The following is a 23,494-nucleotide window of genomic DNA, read 5'->3' as shown; positions in this document are numbered from 1 at the left end:
TTGCCGAATTGCTGTACAAAATACATTTGCACTTAAACTCTTAAAATATATCATCTTAAAGGGGTAGTTCACCTTAAAGGTGGCTTTTGGTATGTTGTAAAATTACCTATAAACTTTTTATTTAAATTTTAGTTTAACAAAAATTCCAACTACAAATTACATACTGGGTAGTTGCTAAACAAAAGCTAAATGATTCAAAAACCACATTTAAAATAAAAATGAAGCCAGTTGCAAATTGTCTTAGAATTTCAGTGTCTATATCATACTAGAAATTAATTTAGAGGTTAACTACCCCTTTAATATAAATCTATGTACAGGTGTCACCATGTTGTATGAGGCAAGTGGTTATTGTACACGTATAGCCCTCCATGCGTCTGTCAGTGCGGCAGGGCTCTCACAGGTAGCAAAGTTGTGCCTCCCATTAAGTTTTAATGAGTGAGTAGCTGTTGTATACAACCTATAGGCCACAATGATTTCCAATCTGAACATGTAGAGAGAGAGAGCAGTAAAAGAGATGAAAGGGTGTTGCCTATTGTACAACAAAGGGCTGCAAATACAAACTGCTTGGGTAGTATTTCCCATTAATGTACACCGACCTCCACATAACAAAAGCAAAATGGTAAAAAATGTTTAAAGGCAGCCATTCACAGCCAATCCTGTACGTTATCTGACTGACCAGTGGGCCAAGCACTATGTGAGGGTTCATGCACAGTATAGCCCACCTTTCTATTGCCCATTCATTTGCCAAAGCCCAAATGATCAGAACTGCAGGTCGTGAAGAAAAGCAGTGGCTCCTCTGTGTTTCCTCATCAACCATTGCACTGGCTGATATGCTTTGTCTGAAAAAAAAAAAAAAACATCTCAGACCTGCACACATTGGTCAAGGAATTGACCAATATTCTGCCAAAGTGGTAGGACTTTGCCAAATACCATAAGCACAGATGAAGAAATTGTCAGGGAGTAAGAATCTTCTGTAAGAACAGCCCAACATTATGCACTAGTGCACACACCCAGGCCGCAATCATTCCCTAGCACCGTGGCACTCAATTGGCTAACAAGCAGCGACACAGGTACTGGGTATGCTTGGAAGTATCCTTACACAAGATTCTTATATGCTGCCCATCTCTGCATTTACATAGTGGAGGACGCGATAGGCCACCCCCTTATCCAAAAGGCACCTTGTAAGTGCCAGCTTAATCATTTAATATTCAAGCATGTATATACCTTGGCAGGCCTTTACAAAAAGTGAGCATCCCCTTTAAATGCCTTGCAAGTATCTTAGTGCAGGTTTACTTGTATGTAAGCAAGCTGTTAAGTTCCTAAGATTTTCTCCAACAACAGCTGTTATGGTAAAAGTTTGCTGCAGTGGATTTTAAAGAAGTTTGAAAACCTATGCCAAGTTTTCTGGGTTTTTCCTTCTCCATGTTTTTAATCGGTAATTCTTAAATGTAAAGAACATCAGAACAATAGCATAGAATAAGTTAGAAGCAAGTTTTTTTTTTCCCTTTTCAGAAAGATATTTTTGCCTTTATTCTCCTAAGTAGAAGAGTGCCTTTGTAATTAGTACTTAGAGATATGCACATTGTTTATTTCAGTGATAGTGGTCAAATAGCTATATAAACAGCACAAATTGGTGTATTCTCCTTGTGTTATGACAAACAAATATGAATTTGCAGTCTTTAGGTAAGGTTTGTAAAATAATAAAATTAGTGAATGAGATGAATTCTTATTTGTCATGCAGAGGGAGCAGAGACTTGTTGAATCGAGGCTCTTGCAGTCGGCAGAGCAGCACTGAAAGCGACCTGAAGTCTCTGGATCCCAGGCCCTGGAGCAGCACAGACTCAGATGGCTCCTGTCGAAACATGCGTCCTCCAGTAACCAAAGCCAGCAGCTTTAGTGGCATCTCCATCTTAACAAGAGGGGATAGCATTGGGAGCAATAAAAGCACCACCAACCGCACTGGCAGGCCAGGTACCAAGTTATAAACACTGGACATTCAGTTTGTGTCATGAAATGTTCATATTAGGTTTTTTGTGAATTCAGCTGAAGCTTTTCTTGTTACGCAGATTTTTGTTTGTCTGGCTCAACATGCTATTCAGTGTCACCAGATATAATAGGGAATCCAGTCTGCCTGGTACACTGTCTGACTTTCTGCGTGTTTGTGGCTGGTATTGAAGGGATTTTATATTAGGGATTAACCAATAATAATGTGTATTCATGGTATGGTTGGCAGTTGTCATTTAGGATTACTGTCATGACAGCATACAGACACAAACAGCAAGCATAACCCCTGAAGTGTACACTGAGAAGACAGAAAAGATACTGGAGAATCGATTTTTGCATCTTCAAAGAATAAGTGCTGCTGCCATGAGCTAAGAGAGTGGTGTTTAAAAGTATTGACTCGGGGCTGAATAATTACGCACACCCCACTTTGCAGTTATTTATTTGTAAAAAATGTTTGGAATCATGTATGATTTTCCTTCCACTTCTCACGTGTACACCACTTTGTATTGGTCTTTCACATGGAATTCCAATAAAATTGATTCATGTTTGTGGCTGTAATGTGACAAAATGTGGAAAAGTTCAAGGGGGCTGAATACTTTTGCAAGCCACTGTATTTCTGAATAGGTTTCCTATACACAATTAAAAATATTTACTGGTTTTGAAATTGTTTGTTAATGTAATTGCTATTGACGGCACTATCAGTCTGCTTTATTAATGTTCTCTTCACTACTGCTTCTGGCAGCTTACATCTGCTACATTGTTTCAACAGTTGAAGAACAGAAAGGGATAAACAACTACTGCTCTAATCAGAAATGACAGTAATTTATAAATAACCATAATCATTGATAAATGTTTAATGAAATGAAAAGTTGTTTAGACCTAAACTGTTTAGAATTAAAAACAGTTTTTGGGTTGTTATGAGAAGGCCAAATGCAGCAAAAATGGAGTTGTTTGGTGTTTTATATTGGCACAGGATTCATAAGACTCATAAGGGCGAAGACCCACGCAGCAGTTAGTAGCCACGACTTTTTAAAAAGTCACAGTGACCAATCCGTGCTGCACAAATTTCGCACGATTAGTCGCAACAACTTGTATAGTAACGTGATGGGAAAGTCACCATGATTAGTTGTCGCAACCAGCTTTTTTAAAAGTCGTAGCAACTAATCATTCCATTTGTCTTTGTCCTAAACTCTACAGCAAAATCTGTGCTAGGCTATCTATTGTTTCAAAAATTCCACTTCAAAAACACGATCTTGTTTAGGATTAATTAATCAATTTTCATATGACCCAGGTGTTTGAGGGTGCATAAAACAGCTGGGCAAGGCGTGAGCGTTTCAGTGCTTCTGAGCCCATTTGTTTGCATTTTTTGCAAACATTAGGTTTTATAATGAATAGATGCATCTTTATAACATTTAGCAGGCTCTTTATTGGGTACATTATTCTGGTCATTGAAGTCCAAAATGTTGAGGCTACAATTGTTTGCTTTTGCAGGTTTGCCCCTGGGTACTCCAGAAGTATGCACTCAAGCTTCTCAGCAGTCCACTCGAAGCATAATGCCATGTAACGCACAGCAACAGCCGCCCCATCCTCACCAAGCACTTCCACCCACTCCCCAGCAACAGTCCATGAGTAACCACTTAATATCACAGGTGAGTCACACACTGTGTCATCCTGACCATCCGGTACATCCTGTCACTCTGCATATATCTCACTACTTGCCTCTCAGTGTCTCCCCATCTCTGTCCTGTGTCCCACCAAATCTTTGTTTCTACTTATACACACACCACTATTCTTTGCAGTTTCATTCAGCTGCTTGCTTACACAAAACAATTTATTCACCAAATTCAAGCAATAACCTGTAGATTTTTCATTTTGTTGGAGAATCCTTGCATTATTTGTAATTTTGATTATTGGTTCATTAGCTGCAACTGTCATGAAATCCTAGAAGCTGCATGCTTAGTCATCCCTTTATAGATAAATACAAGTAGATTGCAGCATGTCCATTCAAGCTGCTTCTTTTTGTGGGTTCGGAGGGAACAAGCAGCTGTTACTGCACAGCTGCTTGTTGGGGCTGGTACTAAAGGAAGTTTTGGTTCTAAGGGTGATGGCACATAGGGAGACTAGTCCCCTGCGATAAATCTGCTCTACCACAGACAACAAATCTCCCGAAAATGCTTTCCCACCAGCAGGAATGTAAATCGCCAGTTGTTTCATTTAAGACAACTTTGGGTGACTTCTGAAAAACAAAGTAACGCATATGGTTTTTGATTAGCAATTTGCATTGTTGCCAGTGGGAAAGCATTTTTGGGAGATTAGTCAACTGCAGTAGAGCAGATTTATCATGGGCGACTAAACTCCCCAGGTTCCATCACCCCTAAGGTAATGGCCAACAGGGAGATTAGTCCCTCCTGTGGGAATGCATTTTAGGGAGAGTACTCACATGTGGTAGCTGAGACTTAACGGATACTTTTTGGGACTAATCTCCCTATGGGCCGTTGCCATTAAGCATTGCTTGTCCTATAGAAAAAGGTGGTTATAATAAAAAGAAAAATTTACTTGGAAACTCACTGTTGTATGAGCTTTTGCTTATCTGGAAGCTTAACAAAGGCAGCAGCTGGTGGAAGGGGAGGGGTTCATTTATACAGAGGGCTTTTCAGCGCATCCACTTTTGTCTTGGCTGTAGTTGTAAGCATAGGAGGAAAAATATGACTAATTACATTTTAGATTTTTATAGTGCAAGAAATATTTTTTAATTTTAAAGCAGTGGGCAAGAAAGTATGTTAAGCGCAATCCCCATTCTTTGAACTTATGTATGATATTGTATTTGTTTATATAGCACCACAGATAAGCGCAGTGCTTTGCAAGGCATAAACACAAACCCCCTTGTGTTTTCTTATTTACTGTAGATGATATGCTATGGACATTCTTCACAAATAGTTATAAAACTAACAATCTTATTTCCTTCCCTTTAACCTCTCATCCCCAACCTTCTTTTTTTCCTTCTTCTTAAACCTCCCTGCCCCTTGTTTCTGTGTCCTATTTTCTGCATGCTGCTCTGCTGGTGCCAAGACCCTCCAGCCCTCTTCACATCCGGTCCAGTTCTCCGCCAGCTCCTGCCCCCAAGTCCTTCTACCAGTATCACCTTCCCAGCAGTACAATGTGGTATATACACTTTTATTTTGCTCAAACACTTGTCATTAAAGGGCTTGGGTATCTACATTCATATCTAGTGGTAAATTTGTTTTTCTATTGGAGAGATATAGATAACTTGTTACTTATTAGCAAATATTTAATTGACAGCTTGTTGAGAACAGAGAAGGTTGACCTGACTACAAAACTGCACCTTATATTCTTTATATCACCCTCCAAAGTGTATATATGTCCTTTAGGCTTAATGGCATAACTTTTCCAGCTGTATACAGGTCACTTTTAAAAATTCCTTTATTGGTCAGTGATTAATTATTGTTACAACCTCTCATTTAGTTCTTGTGATCACATAAAAAGTTGTGCACAATACTCTGTGCCCTGCTCCTAATAATTAACAATATCATATTTGCATAAATCATTTCCTGATGGGAGAACGGCACCTCAGAATCCAGTATAGCATCCTTCACATTGACTGGGGTGCTACATAGGACAGACTTTTGACTTATCCTTCTCCAAAACCAACTGCCTTCATAGAGGCCTTCCAGAGTGTTCTTACTCCTATGTTTAGCCATACAGCTTGAGGACTAGATGAGATGCACTGCATTAAATCCAAAGTCTCTAAAGGTGACCATACATTTCTTTTGTACAATTATCTGGGTGTGTTGTTTCTTGTTGATCCCTTCCAATATGAATACTTCCATGCATGGCCACATGAAGTACAATGGTACACATAGCTATCCCAACTGTTCAGCCTCCAGATTAATTAGGGGCCACTTGGATGGGGGTAAAATGCTCAAAATCTCCCCAATACTCTTGTATGACACACCTGCAAGAGTCTTCTCCACTTCTTGAAATTGCCCTACATAAAATTGACCTATGTCAGAGAGGGAGATGCTGATTGCAAAGAAAGTCCATTTAATATCTTCATTAATCTGTTTGATGGGAAAATTCCATCCCCTGTATTGATACTTGCAGATACAGTATGTGAGACTTCTCAGTCTTTGCAGCTTCCTTCTCTCTTCCACTTTATGCCACTTTAAATATAAAATGTGAAGGAATAGCTTATTGCAGTCCTTTGCAACTCCTTATATGTAGTGGGCTGATTATTTGTCATAGCACATGTATGAGGTCAAAAAGATGTCATGCAAAGGTTATGAAGCTCTGGAAGCAGTTTAAATGTAACTGAAGGAGAGCTATTCTTTTCACGATAAAGCTGAGCTGAGACCTGTTTTAATTGGCTCACTCTAACAAACTATCAATTAACAGGGCAATTTGGGCTAAGACGGCTCTAAGGCATTTTGCTGACATGTTGTTATTTTCTGCCTTAAATTTTTTGTTTTCTGTTGGTTTATCTTTCGTGGGCATGTAAAAAGACGCAAAATATTGCAACATGTCCAGTGTTTTTTACATTTTGACAAATAATGTGCACTTGGACCTCCATTTTTATTTCCTGTTTTATTGCTAAATCCTTTCATTTCTGGATTATTTTTTTTCTTTAATCAATAGAGTGTTTACTTTTAAGGCCAATATAGGTTGTCTTTTCTTTTCTTTGTTTCTGTCTAATAAAAAATGGATTAAGGTTGCATTGTATTGTATTGTTTTTGCTTTCTTGCTTCTTTGAATGAGCTACAGACTTAGCTGCAGTTTGTTTTGCCTAAACTTCTGTTGCAATACTGCTTAGGTAGCAGAAGAGCTAGAAAAATGCAGTGAAACCAAGATAATATTGTCTTTTGAAATCATTTTTATATGCTAAGCATGATTCCATTATGTATTTATGATAGAGTGGCCCTCCACTGTCATCAGCATTATTGATGTTATATCTGTAGGACTTTAGGGTTCTACATTTTTATTTTGAATGCTCTTCCACAAAACTCTTGTCAGCTAAAATGTTATTTGACAATTACTGTGTAATCATTTTTCGGCAGGCGGATGACTTAAATAATCATTTTCATCAGATGACTCTAAGTCGCCAGGGCTCCTCTGAGGCACCAGATCCTTCCGCTGCCATTTACCAACCACCCCTCATCTCCCAGCATCCCCAGCAGGCTGGCTACATCATGACATCTGGGGGGCAAGCTCTTTCCACGACCGGCTTCCCTTCCTCAGGGCACCCATCCCCAACTCAACAAGTCATCTCTCCGCAGGGATACATGCAGCCTCCACAGCAAGTATGTTCTTTTGGTTGTCTTTGTGAAAATATAGTTTATAGGGTGGCAGTACTGTGTGAATGTATTGGGCCAGTGCTTACATAGCTGTGATAGGTGTACTAGTGATGATGCAGCCATACTGTGTCAAGGGGAAGTACATAAGGTGAGAGAATTGTACTAAAATACACAACAAATTTCTATAAATAGTCCATATCCAGATATAAATTGCAATACCAGCCTCTTACACTTAAAAGGGATTCTATCATGATTTTTATTTCCAAATTACATAGCAAATAATTCACTCCTACCATTTAAAATTGGTGTGTAGGCGCTATCTCAGGGCATTGTGCCTGAGTCTGAGCTTTCAGCAGGAGCCAGCTCTACACATTAGAACTGCCTTCAGGTAACCTATTGTTTCTCCTACTCCCTGGACTGGACTGGACAAGTTCCAAGCCAGACTTGGATTTCTTACTATTGAGTGCTATTGTGGTATCTACTGGGAGCTGCTATTTTGATCCCTTCCCATTGTTCTGCTGATTGGCTGCTGGGGGGGAAAAGTAGGGGGGTGATATCACTCCAAATTGCGCTTTTAAAAGTGCAGGATTCTGCTGGAGAAGCTCAATAATGGTATTCCTTTAACGTGTATTAATAACATGTAAATCACAATCTAGCAAGTGTGCCAGTATATATAACACTGTTAAATTTTACTTTACCTCCTTTCAGATTCAGGTCTCGTATTACCCCACGGGGCAGTACCCAAACTCTAGCCAGCAATACAGACCTCTGTCACACCCAGCTGCCTACAATTCACAGCGCAATCAGCAGGTCACCCAGCCACCTCAGCAGCCTGGTAAGATTTGCTACCTTTGTCCCTTTATAGACCCCAATTAAAAATCGCTGTTCTGCCTCAAACTGAAACTGTCCAATAATAAGTGTGTCAGCATCTACATAGATCCAACCAAACAGCTGCAGTCTGAGTTATAAAATAACCCATATAGCTCTAGCTTTGCCGTTAACATGTGAAAAATTTTTAACAGACCACTTATTAGGACAGGTAGCTCAAATAAATAATTCTATAATAATTTTTAGGCTTTTGGACCATTGCTAATTTTTCATTAAACAGTCAATAAAGCCAAATCTTGGAGCTTTATTTTTGTTAGAGTATAAGTGCATACTGGTTCCTAACTCATTTGTTTTGTTACATGAGAAGCAACTATTTTTCTGAATTTGTGTCATAATCCAAGAATGAATTTTTACTGTTGGATTTGCTTACCTCTTTCAGTTACAGGTATGCAGTCCATTGTTCCAAGTCAGCCTCCAGCTTACCAAGGCATGATGAGTGTGCCGCAGTCGCAGAATTCTGCCATAATTAGCAACCAGAGAGCCAGTGTTGGGAATCAGATGCAGAGCATGATGGTGCAGTTTACTCCGCTTCCCTCATATCAAGTGAGTGGCTTAAGCAGAATCATTCAGTGTGAAAAGACATTTTACTACAAAGGCAATTACGAAGAAAGCCAAATATACCTTTTTGCCTTTTAGTGTATTTTGGTTTCCAAACTGAATGTGCAATTTTGTGTACAGGTTCCAGTGGGTAATGAATCCCAGGGAGTAGTGCCACAGACCTATCAACAGTCAGTGCTGGTCCCCACCAACCAGTCAGTTCAGGGAGCCATGCCAACCAGTGGGATGCCAGTTTACTATAGTGTTATACCACCAGCTCAACAAAATGGCTCCAGGTATGTTTGTCTGTTTTATTGCGTTTTTCAGTCATAGTTGTTTTACATTTTATTATAAACTTGGCTTTTTTCATTGCTTGGATGTAATTTCCTGCTGCCTGAATGGTCTGGAGAGTATCAAATGGTAGTAAATTAAAATTGCAGTTATATGTTACTTTATTGGTGAGATCTCTCTGCATGTGGTTGGGGGCTTATCTTAGCCTTTCCCCCACCCCCACAGTACTGCACAGTAAATTGAACTTTGGGGGAATGCTTTTATCAAAGCAAGAAATATGATTGCGAGAGGGACAGAGAATAAGGGCTATAGTCAGTAGTAGCTTTGGAAACTACAGCAGCATGAAGAGCATTCCTAAAGTATAGTCAATTTGTGCAAGAGGTACCAACAATTTCTCACATATTTACCTGTGTTTTTTCAGTCCATCAGTCAGCTTTCTCCCACCTCCTGGCTCAGAGCAATACCCAATGCCTCAATCTCCTTCACCTTGTAGTCCTACACAGATTCAACAGCAGTATTCAGGTAAGTGCAAAAAAAAAAAAAAAGGAGACCAGCAATGAGCATAACATTATTAGTAAATTCTTAAAGGGAAGTTGTAATGTATTGATTGGTAGCAGGCACTTTAATAAAATGTCTTGAATTCCAGATAGTATTAGAGTTAAAATAGATATAAGCTCTTTTTCTCTATTAGCAACCACACATTGGTCTTCGCATTCACTTCTAGTAGACCAGTGATCCCCAACCAGTGGCTCGTGAGCAGCATGTTGCTCACCAACCCCTTGGATGTTGCTCCCAGTGGCCTCAAAGCAGGTGCTTATCTTTGAATTTCTGGTTAGGAGACAAGTTTTGGTTGCATAAAAACCAAGTATACTGCCAAACAGAGCCTTTTATAGGCTGCCAGTCCGCATAGGGCTAACAAATAACCAATTATTGCTCTTATTGGTACCATCAGGAACCATTTTCATGTTTTTGTTGCCTTCCAACGCTTTTTTCATTTGAATGTGGCTCACAGGTGTAAAAGGTTGGGGATCCCTGCAGTAGACTGTAGGACATTAATGCGAGTTGCATTCTCTGCCTTTCCATATCCGATTACCCTCACATCAGACAGTATAAAATAGTCCAAAAGAACTTTACTGTGGATTTCTCCTTGCAGCTATCCCTCCCTCTTAGTAATAATGGCACTTGTGGGTTATTTCTAACATGCTCTGCACAAACTGATTATCACTAATTAGAACTGAAACAGCTCACTTTATAGGGTTAGTGCTCTTTTACTAATTTTCATTTATTCGTTACTATGGACTCCAAAGTAACATACAGAGAGCCCGTGCTGCCCTCAGTGCTCACCATGCCCTATTCTTGTACTTGGATGTGTGCTTATTTATCAGTTATGCTGCCTAATTGGCCCCCAGAAGAGTATCGGCTCCAAAAGTGACGCAGACCACTATTTCCTAGCTGTTTTCCATTTTGTGCCATAGTTTTTTTTAGACTTTGTAGTTTCATGCCTTTTTTTGTGGGCCTTTAGTCAGCTAGTTAAAGACATAGTATAAAAGCAAATTAGCATTAGGATTCACCCCAAATCCTACTCTGATTGTCCTAAAGGTTGCATTCTCTACGTGGACAGCCCCCCTTGTTTAAAGTCTTTTATCCTAGTTTTTGGCAAATAAGACAGACTCTCCACCTTTCTCATTTTCACCTCTGCCCTCCCTTGTTTTCTGGGATGAGGCATGCTTAAAGGAGAACTTAAACCTAAATAAAGAGGTAGGCTAGAAATGTAATACATTATGTTTTGGGCTTCTGTACCAGCCCAAGGCAACTACAGCCCTTTAGTAGGGAACATCTGTTTCTCCAAAGATGCCCCAGTAACCCCCCATCTTTTTTCCTGCTGATTCACTGCGCATGCTCTGTGCTGCTGTCACTTACTGAGCTTAGGGACCCACTCACAATATACTGTATATATGGGATATAAATGTCACAATATAAGGCAGATTAGTAAATAATACAGATAATTAATACATGGCAGCTCTGAAACCAGTGCAGTTAGCAGCAGAATTTAATAATCAGCCCTGTAAAATTGACAATATTGTATATAATATGACATCTTTTAGCCATATTCTTTTTAAAGGAGAAAGAGAAAGTTAAAACCTAAGTAAGCTTTATCAGAAAGGTCTATGTAAATACAGCCATAAGCACTTACAGAAACACTGCACTGACTTCTCTGTCAAAATATTAGTTGTGTCTGTTTTCCTCTGTCAAAATATTAGTTGTGTCTGTTTTCCTCTGCCAGAGACTCACAGCTCTCTGGTCTCTCCTGCTCTCTCTCCCTCAAGAATGCTAAGAACTCACTCCCCCCCTTAGGAATGTGTATCTGAGCCAATCAGCAGGAAGCTGACTCATAGTCTTACTAACTGAGCATGTTCATCACTCTTGCTTTTGGTGCAGGAGTGAGGCATTATGGGAACTTTCTTTACACAGCTCAGCATTTTTTCTTCCTGTTTGGCTTCTGATCATCTGAACAGGAGAAATATATGGAGACTTAAGGGCACTATTGAGACAACTGAAGGTATGCCTGCAGCTTTTTACATAAAATGTAAAAAGTACAAAAAAAAACCCATCTGTAAACAGTAATATTTTTCAAAAAGTGCAACTGGTATGAACTAAAAAATACTTTGAGACCAGAGGGCAGCTAAAGAAGTTAATGTACTGGATTTTATATGAAAGGTGTCGCCACAGAATATGGGACTGATTTACAAACTTAGTGGCTAAATCAAGTGCAGGTGCCCGTAGCAAGCAATGAGCAGGTAATTTTGAACAGTCTACTACAATTTGGAGAAAAGCAAATATCACATTGGTTACTGCACTTCCAGCTGCAGAAGATGGTTTGCATTTTATCTCTGCTCACAAGTGACCTCAATACAGAAGTTTCCTTTGCTGGGGTTTTATTTGAAAAAAGTCTTTTTCTCGACCACTAACAGAGCTAAGTATAAACTTGGCACTTGATATTTCTGTTCAGATGAAGAAATTAGCCCTGTTTCTTTATTTGGCATGTGTTAATGCAATAATATTGCTCCATCCCATGGTACACTGAGAGACCGCTTCCTCCATACATACTAGTTTAGAGCTGTCTTCCCAACATGATCACCCAAAATGGCAGATCTGCTGGTGTGGGAATTTCTTGGACCAACCACCCTTTCCTTCCTTGCATGTGAGGTGCTTAACACTTCACATGCAACAATCAAAACACATACAGCACATGCTTTGCAGTCTTTGGCTTATTGAGTTTTCAACCAAGATAAAGAAAAGCCTGGTGAGAATTTAACTTATTAACCACTCCCCTTTAATTGAAAGAAAAGGGAACCAATATGCAAGGTTTTCCCAGCAATGGAATTTAACCTAGGGAGGGAACTGGCTTTTCCTCCACCTGCATTTACACGCAGCCAGATAACAGCTTAGTGTGGCAGTAGCCTTAACAGACTGGATAATCTACAGTGGGGATTGGGGAGCACAAAACAAGTATGAAAAATGTACCTGGGGGTACAAAATAAGGGTTGTGATTGGTTAATTCAGTAGCCCACAGGAGGTTCTCCTTGGCAGTACACCTGATTTTAATGCAATCAAAACGTGCCTCTAAGCCAGGAAAATGAAAATTAGCATTACTTTGAGGCCACTGGGACCAACATCCAAGGGTTTAGTGAGCAACATGTAGCTCACGAGCCACTGTTTAGGGATTACTGATCTACAGGCTTACAAAACAATGTTATCTGACAAGTACAAATTGATTGCCTAAACAGAGCTAGTTATTGTAAGTTATACAGAAATTATTTGTAGCCCACCACTTTTGGATTCAATTAATCCCATTCTTTGCCCTTAGCACACAGAGAGTGTTTGGGTTTCAATTTATGTTTCTGGATAATTACACAAAATTATCTAATTCTAATAAAAATGTAGAAATTAATTGACAGTTTCTAGCACTATCTACTATGCTATATGTTTTAAACAAGTTTGTTTTTAATTTCCTCAGGAGTCAACCCTTCAGGCCTGGGAGTTGTTGTAATGCAGCTAAATGTACCCAATGGCCCACAGGCTCCTTCCCAGAACCCACAAATGGTACAGTGGAACCACTGCAAATATTTTAACATGGACCAGAGAGGACAGAAGCCTGAGCATTTATATAACCCCGATGTCAGCAGTCAGGTGAGCGGCACAAATTGCTCAGTCTGGCATTCTTCATACCCATTACCAGTTACTTACAGTAGTTTGAATAATATATTACATTTTCACTTTTGTATATGGGACTCTTATACAATTTATTGTTCACATTTAGGCAAATACAAGGTGCTGTTCGCTATTTGAGTTTTCAGCTATTGTTGCTAAATGGAGGCTAGCCAATTCTCCATCAACTTAGGAATGTAGGAGTACATAAGTGGATATTGTGCCTGTTGGCTGTGGTGTTTCCTACTGAGGCAAGCTATATTACTATATGTTGATATAGTGTAAGTCTGTAGGAGCTTGGTTAGTAGCCAGTTGTGGTGGTCACAAGTTTCTTGCAACACAGTTAAAAGTAGGAAATGTAAAAAGCAGTGTGTATCTTTTGATGTGAGAAAAAAAACTAAAGATAATAATATCACGCACATAAAAGGATACACACTGCTTTTTACATTTCCCACCTTTAATTGTGTTGCAAGAAGCTTGTGCTTAACCAGCATCAGACTGAATGTAGTTCAGATATCTATCAGAGAAACCTGACCAAATGACAAAACAAGACAGCAATGTTTTCAACATTTGTGTGAGATTTCTACCCTCACAAGAGGGTGATGCAGAACAGTTCACTACTACAGTTCCACATTACTTCAGGGGTACCTGTAGTCGGGACAAGCAACGCAGAGAACAGAAATTGGCAGGCAGATCATGCTTTTAATAGCAGTCATATTTGCCCATTTTAAAATCAAGCATTTTCAAATGTTTAAGTTGGAGAGTTGCTTAGAAATGCATTTTTTTTTCTTTGGACAAAATGTAGGGTTTTGTTTTGTTTTTTTTTTTTTGTTTTTTTATTTGGAGACAGTTCCCCTTAAACTCAAAGAATTATTGTCAAACATGTTCTAATTTGTGACACTCTGTATTGCCATAATCTTTTGTACAGGCCAGTAACCTGCTGAGCAGTCCCATTACTTCCCCAGCGCAGTCCCCAACACCTTCCCCCGGCTCCAGCATAAACAGCGTGTGCACTGGCCTCTCACCACTTTCTGTCCTCACCCAATTCCCTCGGCCTGTGGGCCCTGCACAAGGTAATTACTGTTAAATATGTGGGGGGTTTTTTTTGCTGCTTCCCAGTTTGGTAGTTGTAGTTTGGCATACAAATATAGTTGATGATAAAAATATATTTTTCTTGTGGAGCAACAACTTTGCTCCTTATGGACTTATTGGTAGTTGTAGTGCAAGTTCTAATGGGTTACTGTAATGGAAAAGTTGCTGTAAAAGCATGCCTCTTTTCTGTGTTAACTAGTCTTTCTTTCTGTCTGCAGGTGATGCTCGATACTCCCTTTTAGGACAACCACTGCAGTACAACCTCTCTGTCTGCCCCCCTTTACTGCACAGCCAGTCCCCATACACTGCACAAATGGTAATTATAGAGAAGCAATAGTTTAAAGCTGCATTTATTTTTCTATTCTTTGTACTTTAAGACACCAGGATTAAGGCTGCTGCCACATAGAGCTGATTATCAGCCTGCAGAAAAATGCAAGCCAAGAAACAGCACCTCTGCTGGCATAGGCCTTCTCCTGTTCCTGCACCTTGAGCCGCTGCATCAGCCCAGACATGGGCACACACAGTGGCTTTCAGGCTGAAACATGTGAGTATCTATTTCAGCTTCAATGCCAGCACCCTGGCCAGTGCAGTGGCTCTGGGTGCAGTCACAGGAGAAGGCTGATGCCAGAGGTGGGGCTGGTTTTCAGGCTGCATTTATAGTTAGGCTAAAGCAGCCCTGTGTGGCAGTAGCCAAATACATTAGTTTTTCTCTTTGTGAAAGCCTTACAATAATCCGGCTTGTAATCCTTACATGTTTGTAATTTTTATGCATCTCTTGTTAAGGGTTAATTAGTGACACTGTAAAGTCTAAGAGCTGCTATGCTTTAATTTAAAATGCTATGTTTAAAGTATAGTAAGTAGGAACATATGAATATGTTGGCCTTATGTCAAGGTTTAAGTCTAAATGCATATTTATGCAAAACAGTATCATTTATCATAATAACTTTGCTGCCAAACAATGTCTTGTAGAAATCAGGTTGTAAGCCTTTATGATAAGGATGTTTCCCTTTTAAAGTGCATTTCTTCAAGAGAATTCCTGAGGCTACAAGGAAAGGAGAGGTGTAAGGTGTATGTAGCACAGAGGGCACTGGGCTTCATTATCAATAAGGATGAAGTGCAAAAACAGGTGCAAAGCTCCACAATGCACCTGGAACATAGGAGTTGTCCCTCTTACTGGTGTAACTCTCTCTCCCCCCAAAAATCAACAGAAAGCGTTGCAGCTGCCTCTTTATGCCGCATTGTTTGCACATATTTACATATTTTCTGTGGTTTTAAAGTTGTTTGCAAATGTAATTGCTGTAGTGAACAAGGCACAAGGGTCAGATGGAATACATCCTCGGGTACTGAGAGAGCTTAGTTCAGTTATAGCTTCTGTTCCTGATATTCTCATCTTGTATGGTACCTATGGATTGGAGGAAAGATAATGTCATTCTTTTATATTGTTATGGGATCACATTCAAAATTATGTTCTGGAGAATGGCATTATGAGCAGTATGAAAGGCAGAGAAGGGCAACTAAGGTGGTGAAGGGTATGAAAACTCTCGTTTATGAAGAAAGTTAGGGTTGTTTACATTGGAGAAGAGGTACTTAAGGGGTATTAAGATAACTGTATGTAAATATATAAGGGGACCATATAATAACCTCTCTAATGCTTTATTTACCAGTAGGCCCTTCCAGCTGACACGGGGGTACTCATTCCAGTTAAAAGAAAGGAGGTTCTGTCTAAATACGGAAAGGAGATTTTTGCAGTGAGAGCTGTGAAGTTGTGGAATTTTCTCCCTGAATCAGTCGTACTGGCCGATACATTATATAGCTTCAAGAAGGGGTTGGATGGCTTTTTAGCATGTGAGGAAATACAGGGTTATGGAATATTTTCCGCATCTGTGCCTGGAGAAGCTTCAGAAAGGGTCAACTAGCAGTTAGGCATGTTATATATAGACATAAAGGTTAAACCTGATGGACGTATATCTTTTTTTCAACCTTACTTACAATGTTGAAAGAAGAATTTCCAGCTTATTAACAGACTGACTTCAGTACATTGTTCAAGAGTTAGTGTATTGAATGTTTATTGGAAAATGTTTGGTTGTGCCTGTGAGCTTGGCTGCTTGGGCCAGATTTTCATTCCAATACAAGGCTCCGAGCACAGCTTGTATTGCCCTATAGGAAGGATCAAGTATTTAGTGTATGGACTCCACTACTAAGCACTCCAGTATTTGTGCCTACCCATTACTGTATGAGCGCTTTTGTCAACATAATTCTTCCCATTGTTTATTGTTGACAGAGGGTCCTTAGTTCAGTACTGATCTGGGCACATCTGCAAAGGTGCAGAGACTGATGTGAATGATGAACATCATATGTAAAGTGCTGTGTAAATGTATTGTATGCTGCATAAATAAAGGATAATGAAAAAAGATTTTAGAGAGCAGTGATCCTGAATTAGTAAGTTTTTGTTTCCACTCATTGAATTTGAAATTGTTTCCCAGAGCCCCACCGCTTGTGCTCACCTATGAAGTGCCTAACTATCATGGCCACAAAGGCTACATATCCTGATGCAATGCAGAAGTTTGCAATGTATCAAATAATGCTAGAGGCTGCTACTTGTCTAACTCTTTAGAACTAAATATATGGAAATGCATTTTAATCCTATAAGGAGGAGTGGGGATTTGATGGTTGACCTATGGAAATGTTATGAGTGTTTCTAAGATGTATACAATGACTGTAAAACCATTTAATACATTTAAAATATTTAAATCTTTCTTTTTGCTGCTGAATGTGCAGACAGGGATGAAGCATGGAAACCGAGGGAAAAGGCAGGCTCTGAAATCTGCTTCAACGGACTTGGGCACAACTGATGTAGGCAAGTAATCTGTACCCTTCTGAATAATGGTATATGCACTTTGAAATACAGGGCAATTATTTACTTCTGCTTCTTATTGCTATCCTGCCTGGGAGACTTTATCTTGATGACCATTTGGCTTTATTGGCTGCAGCTACAATACATTATAGTCAATGCCTAATCTTCGCTACTGCCTTAAGTGTGTATGGATCAAGTTTTGACCTTGAGAAGGAAAGGCTAATAAAGAGTTAATCTCAATCTGCAGGCATACCTTCAGTTGTCTCAATAGTGCCCTTAAGTCTCCCCATATTTTACCTGTTCAGATGATCAGAAGCCAAACAGGAAGAAAACATGCTGAGCTTTGTAAAGAAAGTTCCCATAATGCCTCACTCCTGTACCAAAAGCAAGATTGTAAATGTGTACATGCTCAGTTAGTTAGACTATGAGTCACCTTGCTGCTGATTGGCTCAGATCCACATTCCTAAGGGGGGAGTGAGTTCTTAGCATTCTTGAGGGAGGGGGGAGCAGGAGAGGGGAGAGAGTAGAGAGCTTGCGTTTCTCTGGCATAGGAAAACAGACACAACAAATCTTTTGACAGAAGACTCAGTGCAGCATTTCTGTAAGTGCTCATGGCTGTATTTACATAGACCTTTTTGATAAAGCTTACTTAGTTTTTACCTTTCTTTCTCCTTTAAAAAATTGTGGGTTAACACTTTCCAATCAAAAATAACTTACAAGAATTTAACAAGAGACATAGGAAGATTCTTTTTCAACTTCTCTTTCTCTCCACCTAGTTCTTGGCCGGGTCTTGGAAATAACAGATCTACCAGAGGGCATCACTCGAGCAGAAGCTGGAAAGCTCTTTACACAGCTGGCAATGTCCGGGGCCAAAATCCAGTGGCTGAGAGACACTCAGGGTCATAATCAAGGGCCCAATGGCAACAACAATGGACCTACAGAAAATGGCCGCCAAACCCACAACAGTGATCTGGCAGCATTTTACACCATTGTGGCAGTCTTCCCAAGCACCACAGCAGCACAGAATGCCTCAGTACAGCTTAATAACCCAATCAGCCGCTTCAAACTGCGCAGCATCAAGAAGAACTATGATTTGCGCATACTAGAACGTGCCAGCTCTCAATAGCATGTGGAGAAGGGTGGGAGAGGTGTGAGAAAAGTGGCAAGAAGACAGAGAAGGGGGAATAGACTCCTCACATCCCCCTTTTTTATCACTTTCCCCTTCTTACCTTTCCTGCCCTGAAAAATAGAAGCACACTGGACTTAAAAATACAGCCTCTCCCTTTCCAGTTCTGTTTTCTTCTTTCATCCTTGTTTTTTCCTTTTCACTTGCTTCTCTTGGCTCACTTTGTTTTGTTTCGTTATGGGTGACTGATTCTAGTTATCAAGAGTCATTAACTGTAGCAGTTATCAAGTTAATCAGCCATTTTCACATTCAGTACTATAAAGGATACAATGAAGATTGACAAGCAAAAGATTCACTTTCAGATCAAGTGTACAAACATTCTATTCACGCACGCTGAAACAGACTTGTGTACACTTCATCTGAAAGGCTCATCAGTGGGTGTTTGTGCAGTTACTGGTTGGAAGCATCAAGACTAATCGACTAGAAGATTATGAAGCCCCTATGACACAAAAGAAGTAAAATATGCAACTTTTGGTTGAGTTGAGAATGCCATGACGAATGGTACATATTTATTTCTGTACACCAATTATTTTCCCTATAGTGACACAAACTATTTGTTAACAAGGCTAGTGGAGAGACAAAATAGAGGAAAAGGAAGTTGTCTAAAAACCACATAAAATGTTGCTGTATCACAAATAGCACCAAATCTGCCAGTGACTGACCAACACATGATCAAGTGTTGCCTTTAAATGTCTCACTTCTGCACTCAGTTGGGGCTATCATATTCCTTAGAACATCCTATGTTTTCTGTGCATAGGCCTAGTTCTCTGGTTCTTGGACTTTTTTTTTTTTTTTTTTTCAGATGTCCCAGCTGCACCTGCTGGTCTCTCAGTATGCATTCTGTCCTATGATTTCCTCAAGGACTTATACAAAATATGAATGATGGAGTTAAGGTGGGGATCCAGCTTTCTAGCTTTCTGGCGATGTGTTGAGGTGGCAGGTGAAGTGTGACTGAACGCTCCAAGAAAGCCAAGGCACCGGTAGCCTATATGTGCCATCCCAACTGAACCGCAGTACCTGAGACTGACAGTATTGTACACACAAAACAATATACATGGGGTGTTCTAAGACTACAGTTAGTCTCACCTGCCAGATGTGTAAGAATTAAGAAATTGTGAGAATTAATACTCTTTTCAGGCAAGCTTGAGAGATAACATTTCTGCTTTACCCAGCAATCTTCTACACTATGCAGAGTGCTTGCCCCCAGCCCCATTGAAAATGCTTTCTCTGCAAATGGTGCTAAAAGGGACACAGTTTTAAGGGTACCTGTATTTAGTTTAAATTAAAAAAAATTAGGAACAGGTTTCATTGTATAGAGGGGACTGCACTGTGCATCCCCCCGGGTATCTCCTAACAACCTCGATAACCGTTGGATAATAACCTAATGGCTAAGATCTGAAATGAACCGGGTTATCTCCTTACAACCTAGAATAACGGTTGGATTACAACCTAATAGCTGATATCTGAAATGAACCCAGGTATCCCCTTACAACCTAGAATAACGGTTGGATTATAACCTAATGGCTGAGATCTGAAATGAACCCAGGTATCTCCTTACAACCTAGAATAACGGTTGGATTATAACCTAATGGCTGAGATCTGAAATGAACCCAGGTATCTCCTTACAACCTAGAATAACGGTTGGATTATAACCTAATGGCTGAGATCTGAAATGAACCCAGGTATCCCCTTACAACCTAGAATAACGGTTGGATTATAACCTAATGGCTGAGATCTGAAATGAACCCAGGTATCTCCTTACAACCTAGAATAACGGTTGGATTATAACCTAATGGCTGAGATCTGAAATGAACCCAGGTATCCCCTTACAACCTAGAATAACGGTTGGATGTTAAACTATTGGCTGAGATCTGAATTGAATGTCTGCTGGAACCATAATGATGGAAATCTGGATTTCACCCTAATGCTTCCTCCTCATTGGCATTGAAACTAGAGTTGTACACCCCAAATCTGTATCAGACTCCACTCTTGGCTCATTCACAGCTTCTCACACTTTTTCACTCTGCCTGTGCAATCAACTTGTTTGCCTCATGCCTTTCCCTTTAGTCTTTCTGTTTTACACGCTGACTTTCTCATTCACTTTGCCCTTTGCATCTTCTCTTTTTGCCTTGTCATCATTGTGTTAATTGATTTGTAACCCCTCCCCCATCCAGACTCTTACTTTGTTTTTCCTCTCCCTTTGCTTGTTGCACATCCTGCGCCCATTGCTTTACCTTGCAGTGAGTAGCAGGCCCTATTCTGCCTAACGGGATGAAAACTGTCACTTTGCCCCTCCCAGCTTCTGTTGGAAGAAACATTAACCTATATGTTGATGAAGAGTTGAGATTCTCTGCACCAGGTACCAAGCTGCCACATGCTGAAGGAAGAGACAGAGAAAAATAATTTTTTTTTTTTTTTTTGCCCAGAGTGGAAAATCTACCTTTTATTTCTTTTTCTTGGAGTTGGTTGTCCCTGAACATTGTATAGTTTTTTTTTTTTCTTTGATGCTTGTGAGAGTACATTAACATGGGTATTTATTTGCACAGATGGGCTGTACTCACTGTAAATTTTATTTAATCCAATTTTGTTTTTAAATATGGAAAAAAAGAAGTATGTGTCACATTAAAAACAAGTGTGTCCTTTTCTTTGTAGCTGTGGTAAATGTCCTTTCCAACTCATGGATTGAAACACCAGCCTGGGTCTAGATTCCGTCTTGTACCATCAGAGTCTGTATTTATAGCACAAGGAAGTACAGGTTTTACCTTTGTGCCAAAGAATAGCCAATGCCTGACAGAATCATTAGGCTGGATTGTATCTTGGGCCAATGCCAAAAGGGGCTGATTCTCAGCCTGTGGGTAAATGTAGGCTAATAATCAGCCCTACACTAGTATTAGCCTTTCCTTGTGTCGGAACCCGATGCCATTGCAGGCATATAGTGCTAATTTTGCCTCCAAAGTGCCTCTAGGGGCCAAAATTGGCTCTATGTGCCTGCACCTGGGCCAAGGCAGTAGTTTAGGGTGCAGGCACATGGAAGCTGATGCCAACATATGGGGGCTGATCCTGTCCCTGGATTTGTCCACAGGCTGAGAATCATTCCAATGTGGCATCAGCCTTACAGGGGCAATTCACCTTTATATTAACTTTTAATGTGACGTTGACATTGATATTCTGAGACAGTTTGCAATTGGTCTTCATTTTTTATTAATGGTTTTTAAGTTATTTAGCTTTTTGTTCGGCAGCTCTCCCATTTGGTATTTTAGTAGCTACCTGGTTGATAGGGTCTTATTTACCCTAGCAACCAGGCAGGGGTTTAAACAAGAGAAGGGAATATGTAGAGGGCCTACATAGAAGATAAGTAATAAATAAAAAATAACAATAATAACATTTTAGCCTTACAGAGCAACAGTTTTTGGTAAGTGACCCCCATTTGAAACCTGGAATGTGGCAGAAGAGAGAGGCAAATAATTCAAAAACTATTAAAAAAAAATAATGAAAACCAATTGCAAGTTGCAAGGGATAGAGCATTCTGTAACACACTCAACATTAAGTGAGAAAACCCGCAGCTCTGAACATTCATGGCGCTGCAGGTAACAGGGTTATATATCCTATGTATAACTTAATGTAAGATTGCTCAGAGAGCTTCTTGGAGCACTTATTTGTCCACTTATTCTTCATTTATTTTTAGCCCTGCCCAATAGCAGGGGGTGCTCAGGTTACCCATGCAATGTAAAAACTGCTATATCATTAAATTATAAAACAAAATAGCAAGTATTCAGAAGAGCCACTTGAGCAATTTTCATTTAGTTGGATAGTAGATATTCTGTTAATATCTACTGCCCTCTTTCTTGTCTAGGTAGCACTGTACATGTCGTGGGATTTGGGCTCCTCTAGGTGATGTTGGTTATGCCTGAACAGCACATTGTGGGCCCTTAGAGGGGGTATCAGCTCATGAACAAAGACTGCAAGATAACAAATTTCACATACATCGCCTGACTTCACGTGTCCTTTTTTCATGTTCTATTTCTTCCGCTGCAATTTAGGTAAAATCTGCTGTTTGGACAGCGAAATTCACCATTTCTTTTACACTTTTTTTTTTTTATAGTCATTGTGAACACACCTTTCTATCTCGTCTCTGAATTGTGATTTTATTAAAAGGAGGCCGCTAATATGGAAATTGCTCTGTAAAAACAAAGCCACATGGGTATTCTGAAATTCTGCAATTTATTTTTAAGATGAAAGAATTGCAAATATATAATCACTTTTTAGTAGTATGTGCCATTGGGTAATCCTAAATAGAAAATTGCTATTTTAAGAATTAAGGGCCGCCTCCTGGGATCATATGATTCACAGTGCACACATACATGCAAGGCTATATCAGCCATTAATGGACAGGGTTTTGCCTTTTGCTTCCACACTACTTCCTGTTAGTTATGTCACTTCCTGTCAGGTGATCTCTGAGGGAGCATACAGCCCATCACTAAATGGTGGCTCAAGGGAAAGGATGTAAAAGGGCAATATTTACTGATATATATATATATTCCAGTTTGGCGAGAGTCTTTAATAGGCCTTGTAATATGATATTAACTGTTTATACTTTTTATCATAAGTGTTCATCCTGGGTGTATAGGTATGGGATCTGGTTTACAGAATGTTTGAAAGGGTCTTTTTTGGTAATTTGAATCTCCATACCTCGAGCCTATTAAAAACCATTTAACCACTAAATTAAAGGAATACTGTCGTGGGCAGACGTGTTTTTTTTTTTTTTTTTAACACATCAGTTAATAGAGTTTCTCCAGCAGAATCCCACATTGAAATCTGTTTTTTTAAAAGCACTAACAGATTTTATTAATATTTAGGTTTGAAATTTCCCAGGGTGCCACAGCCTGTAACCTGTACTCTGATAAACTTCAGTCACACTTTACTGCAGAGCTACAAGTTGGAGTGATATCCCCCCCTCCTGCCAGCAGCCAATCAGCAGAACAATGGGAAGGCAGCAAGATAGCAGCTCCCTGACACCTGTATTGCTGTAAAAATTCCAAGTCCGGCTCATAACTCCGATCATTATTGAGCAGGAGAAATAATAGGCTGTTTGAATAGCTGCCTGAAAGCAGTTCTAATGTGTAG

The 23,494-nt window shown here is 39.7% G+C and overlaps 1 protein-coding gene across 6 annotated transcripts in view; it reads left to right on the top strand.

Annotated features, from left to right (window-relative positions):
• Positions 1-21,014, top strand: part of r3hdm2 (R3H domain containing 2) — a 75,771-nt gene extending 54,757 nt beyond the window's left edge. For 4 of the 6 annotated variants that reach the window (XM_031895736.1, XM_018091108.2, XM_012956546.3 and 1 more), the window contains 13 exons: positions 1,742-1,971; positions 3,496-3,653; positions 5,074-5,166; positions 7,077-7,319; positions 8,022-8,148; positions 8,581-8,744; positions 8,880-9,034; positions 9,451-9,551; positions 13,048-13,220; positions 14,167-14,311; positions 14,549-14,646; positions 17,109-17,187; positions 17,961-21,014. In XM_031895736.1, coding sequence (XP_031751596.1) covers positions 1,742-1,971; positions 3,496-3,653; positions 5,074-5,166; positions 7,077-7,319; positions 8,022-8,148; positions 8,581-8,744; positions 8,880-9,034; positions 9,451-9,551; positions 13,048-13,220; positions 14,167-14,311; positions 14,549-14,646; positions 17,109-17,187; positions 17,961-18,310 — 2,116 coding nt within the window. In that variant the 3' untranslated portion in view covers positions 18,311-21,014. 6 annotated transcript variants of the gene reach the window in all.
• The last annotated feature ends 2,480 nt before the right edge of the window (positions 21,015-23,494 follow it).

Source organism: Xenopus tropicalis, chromosome 2 (assembly GCF_000004195.4).
Source record: "Xenopus tropicalis strain Nigerian chromosome 2, UCB_Xtro_10.0, whole genome shotgun sequence".
Classification (NCBI taxonomy): domain Eukaryota; kingdom Metazoa; phylum Chordata; class Amphibia; order Anura; family Pipidae; genus Xenopus; species Xenopus tropicalis.
This window is presented reverse-complemented; position numbering and strand designations above follow the sequence as displayed.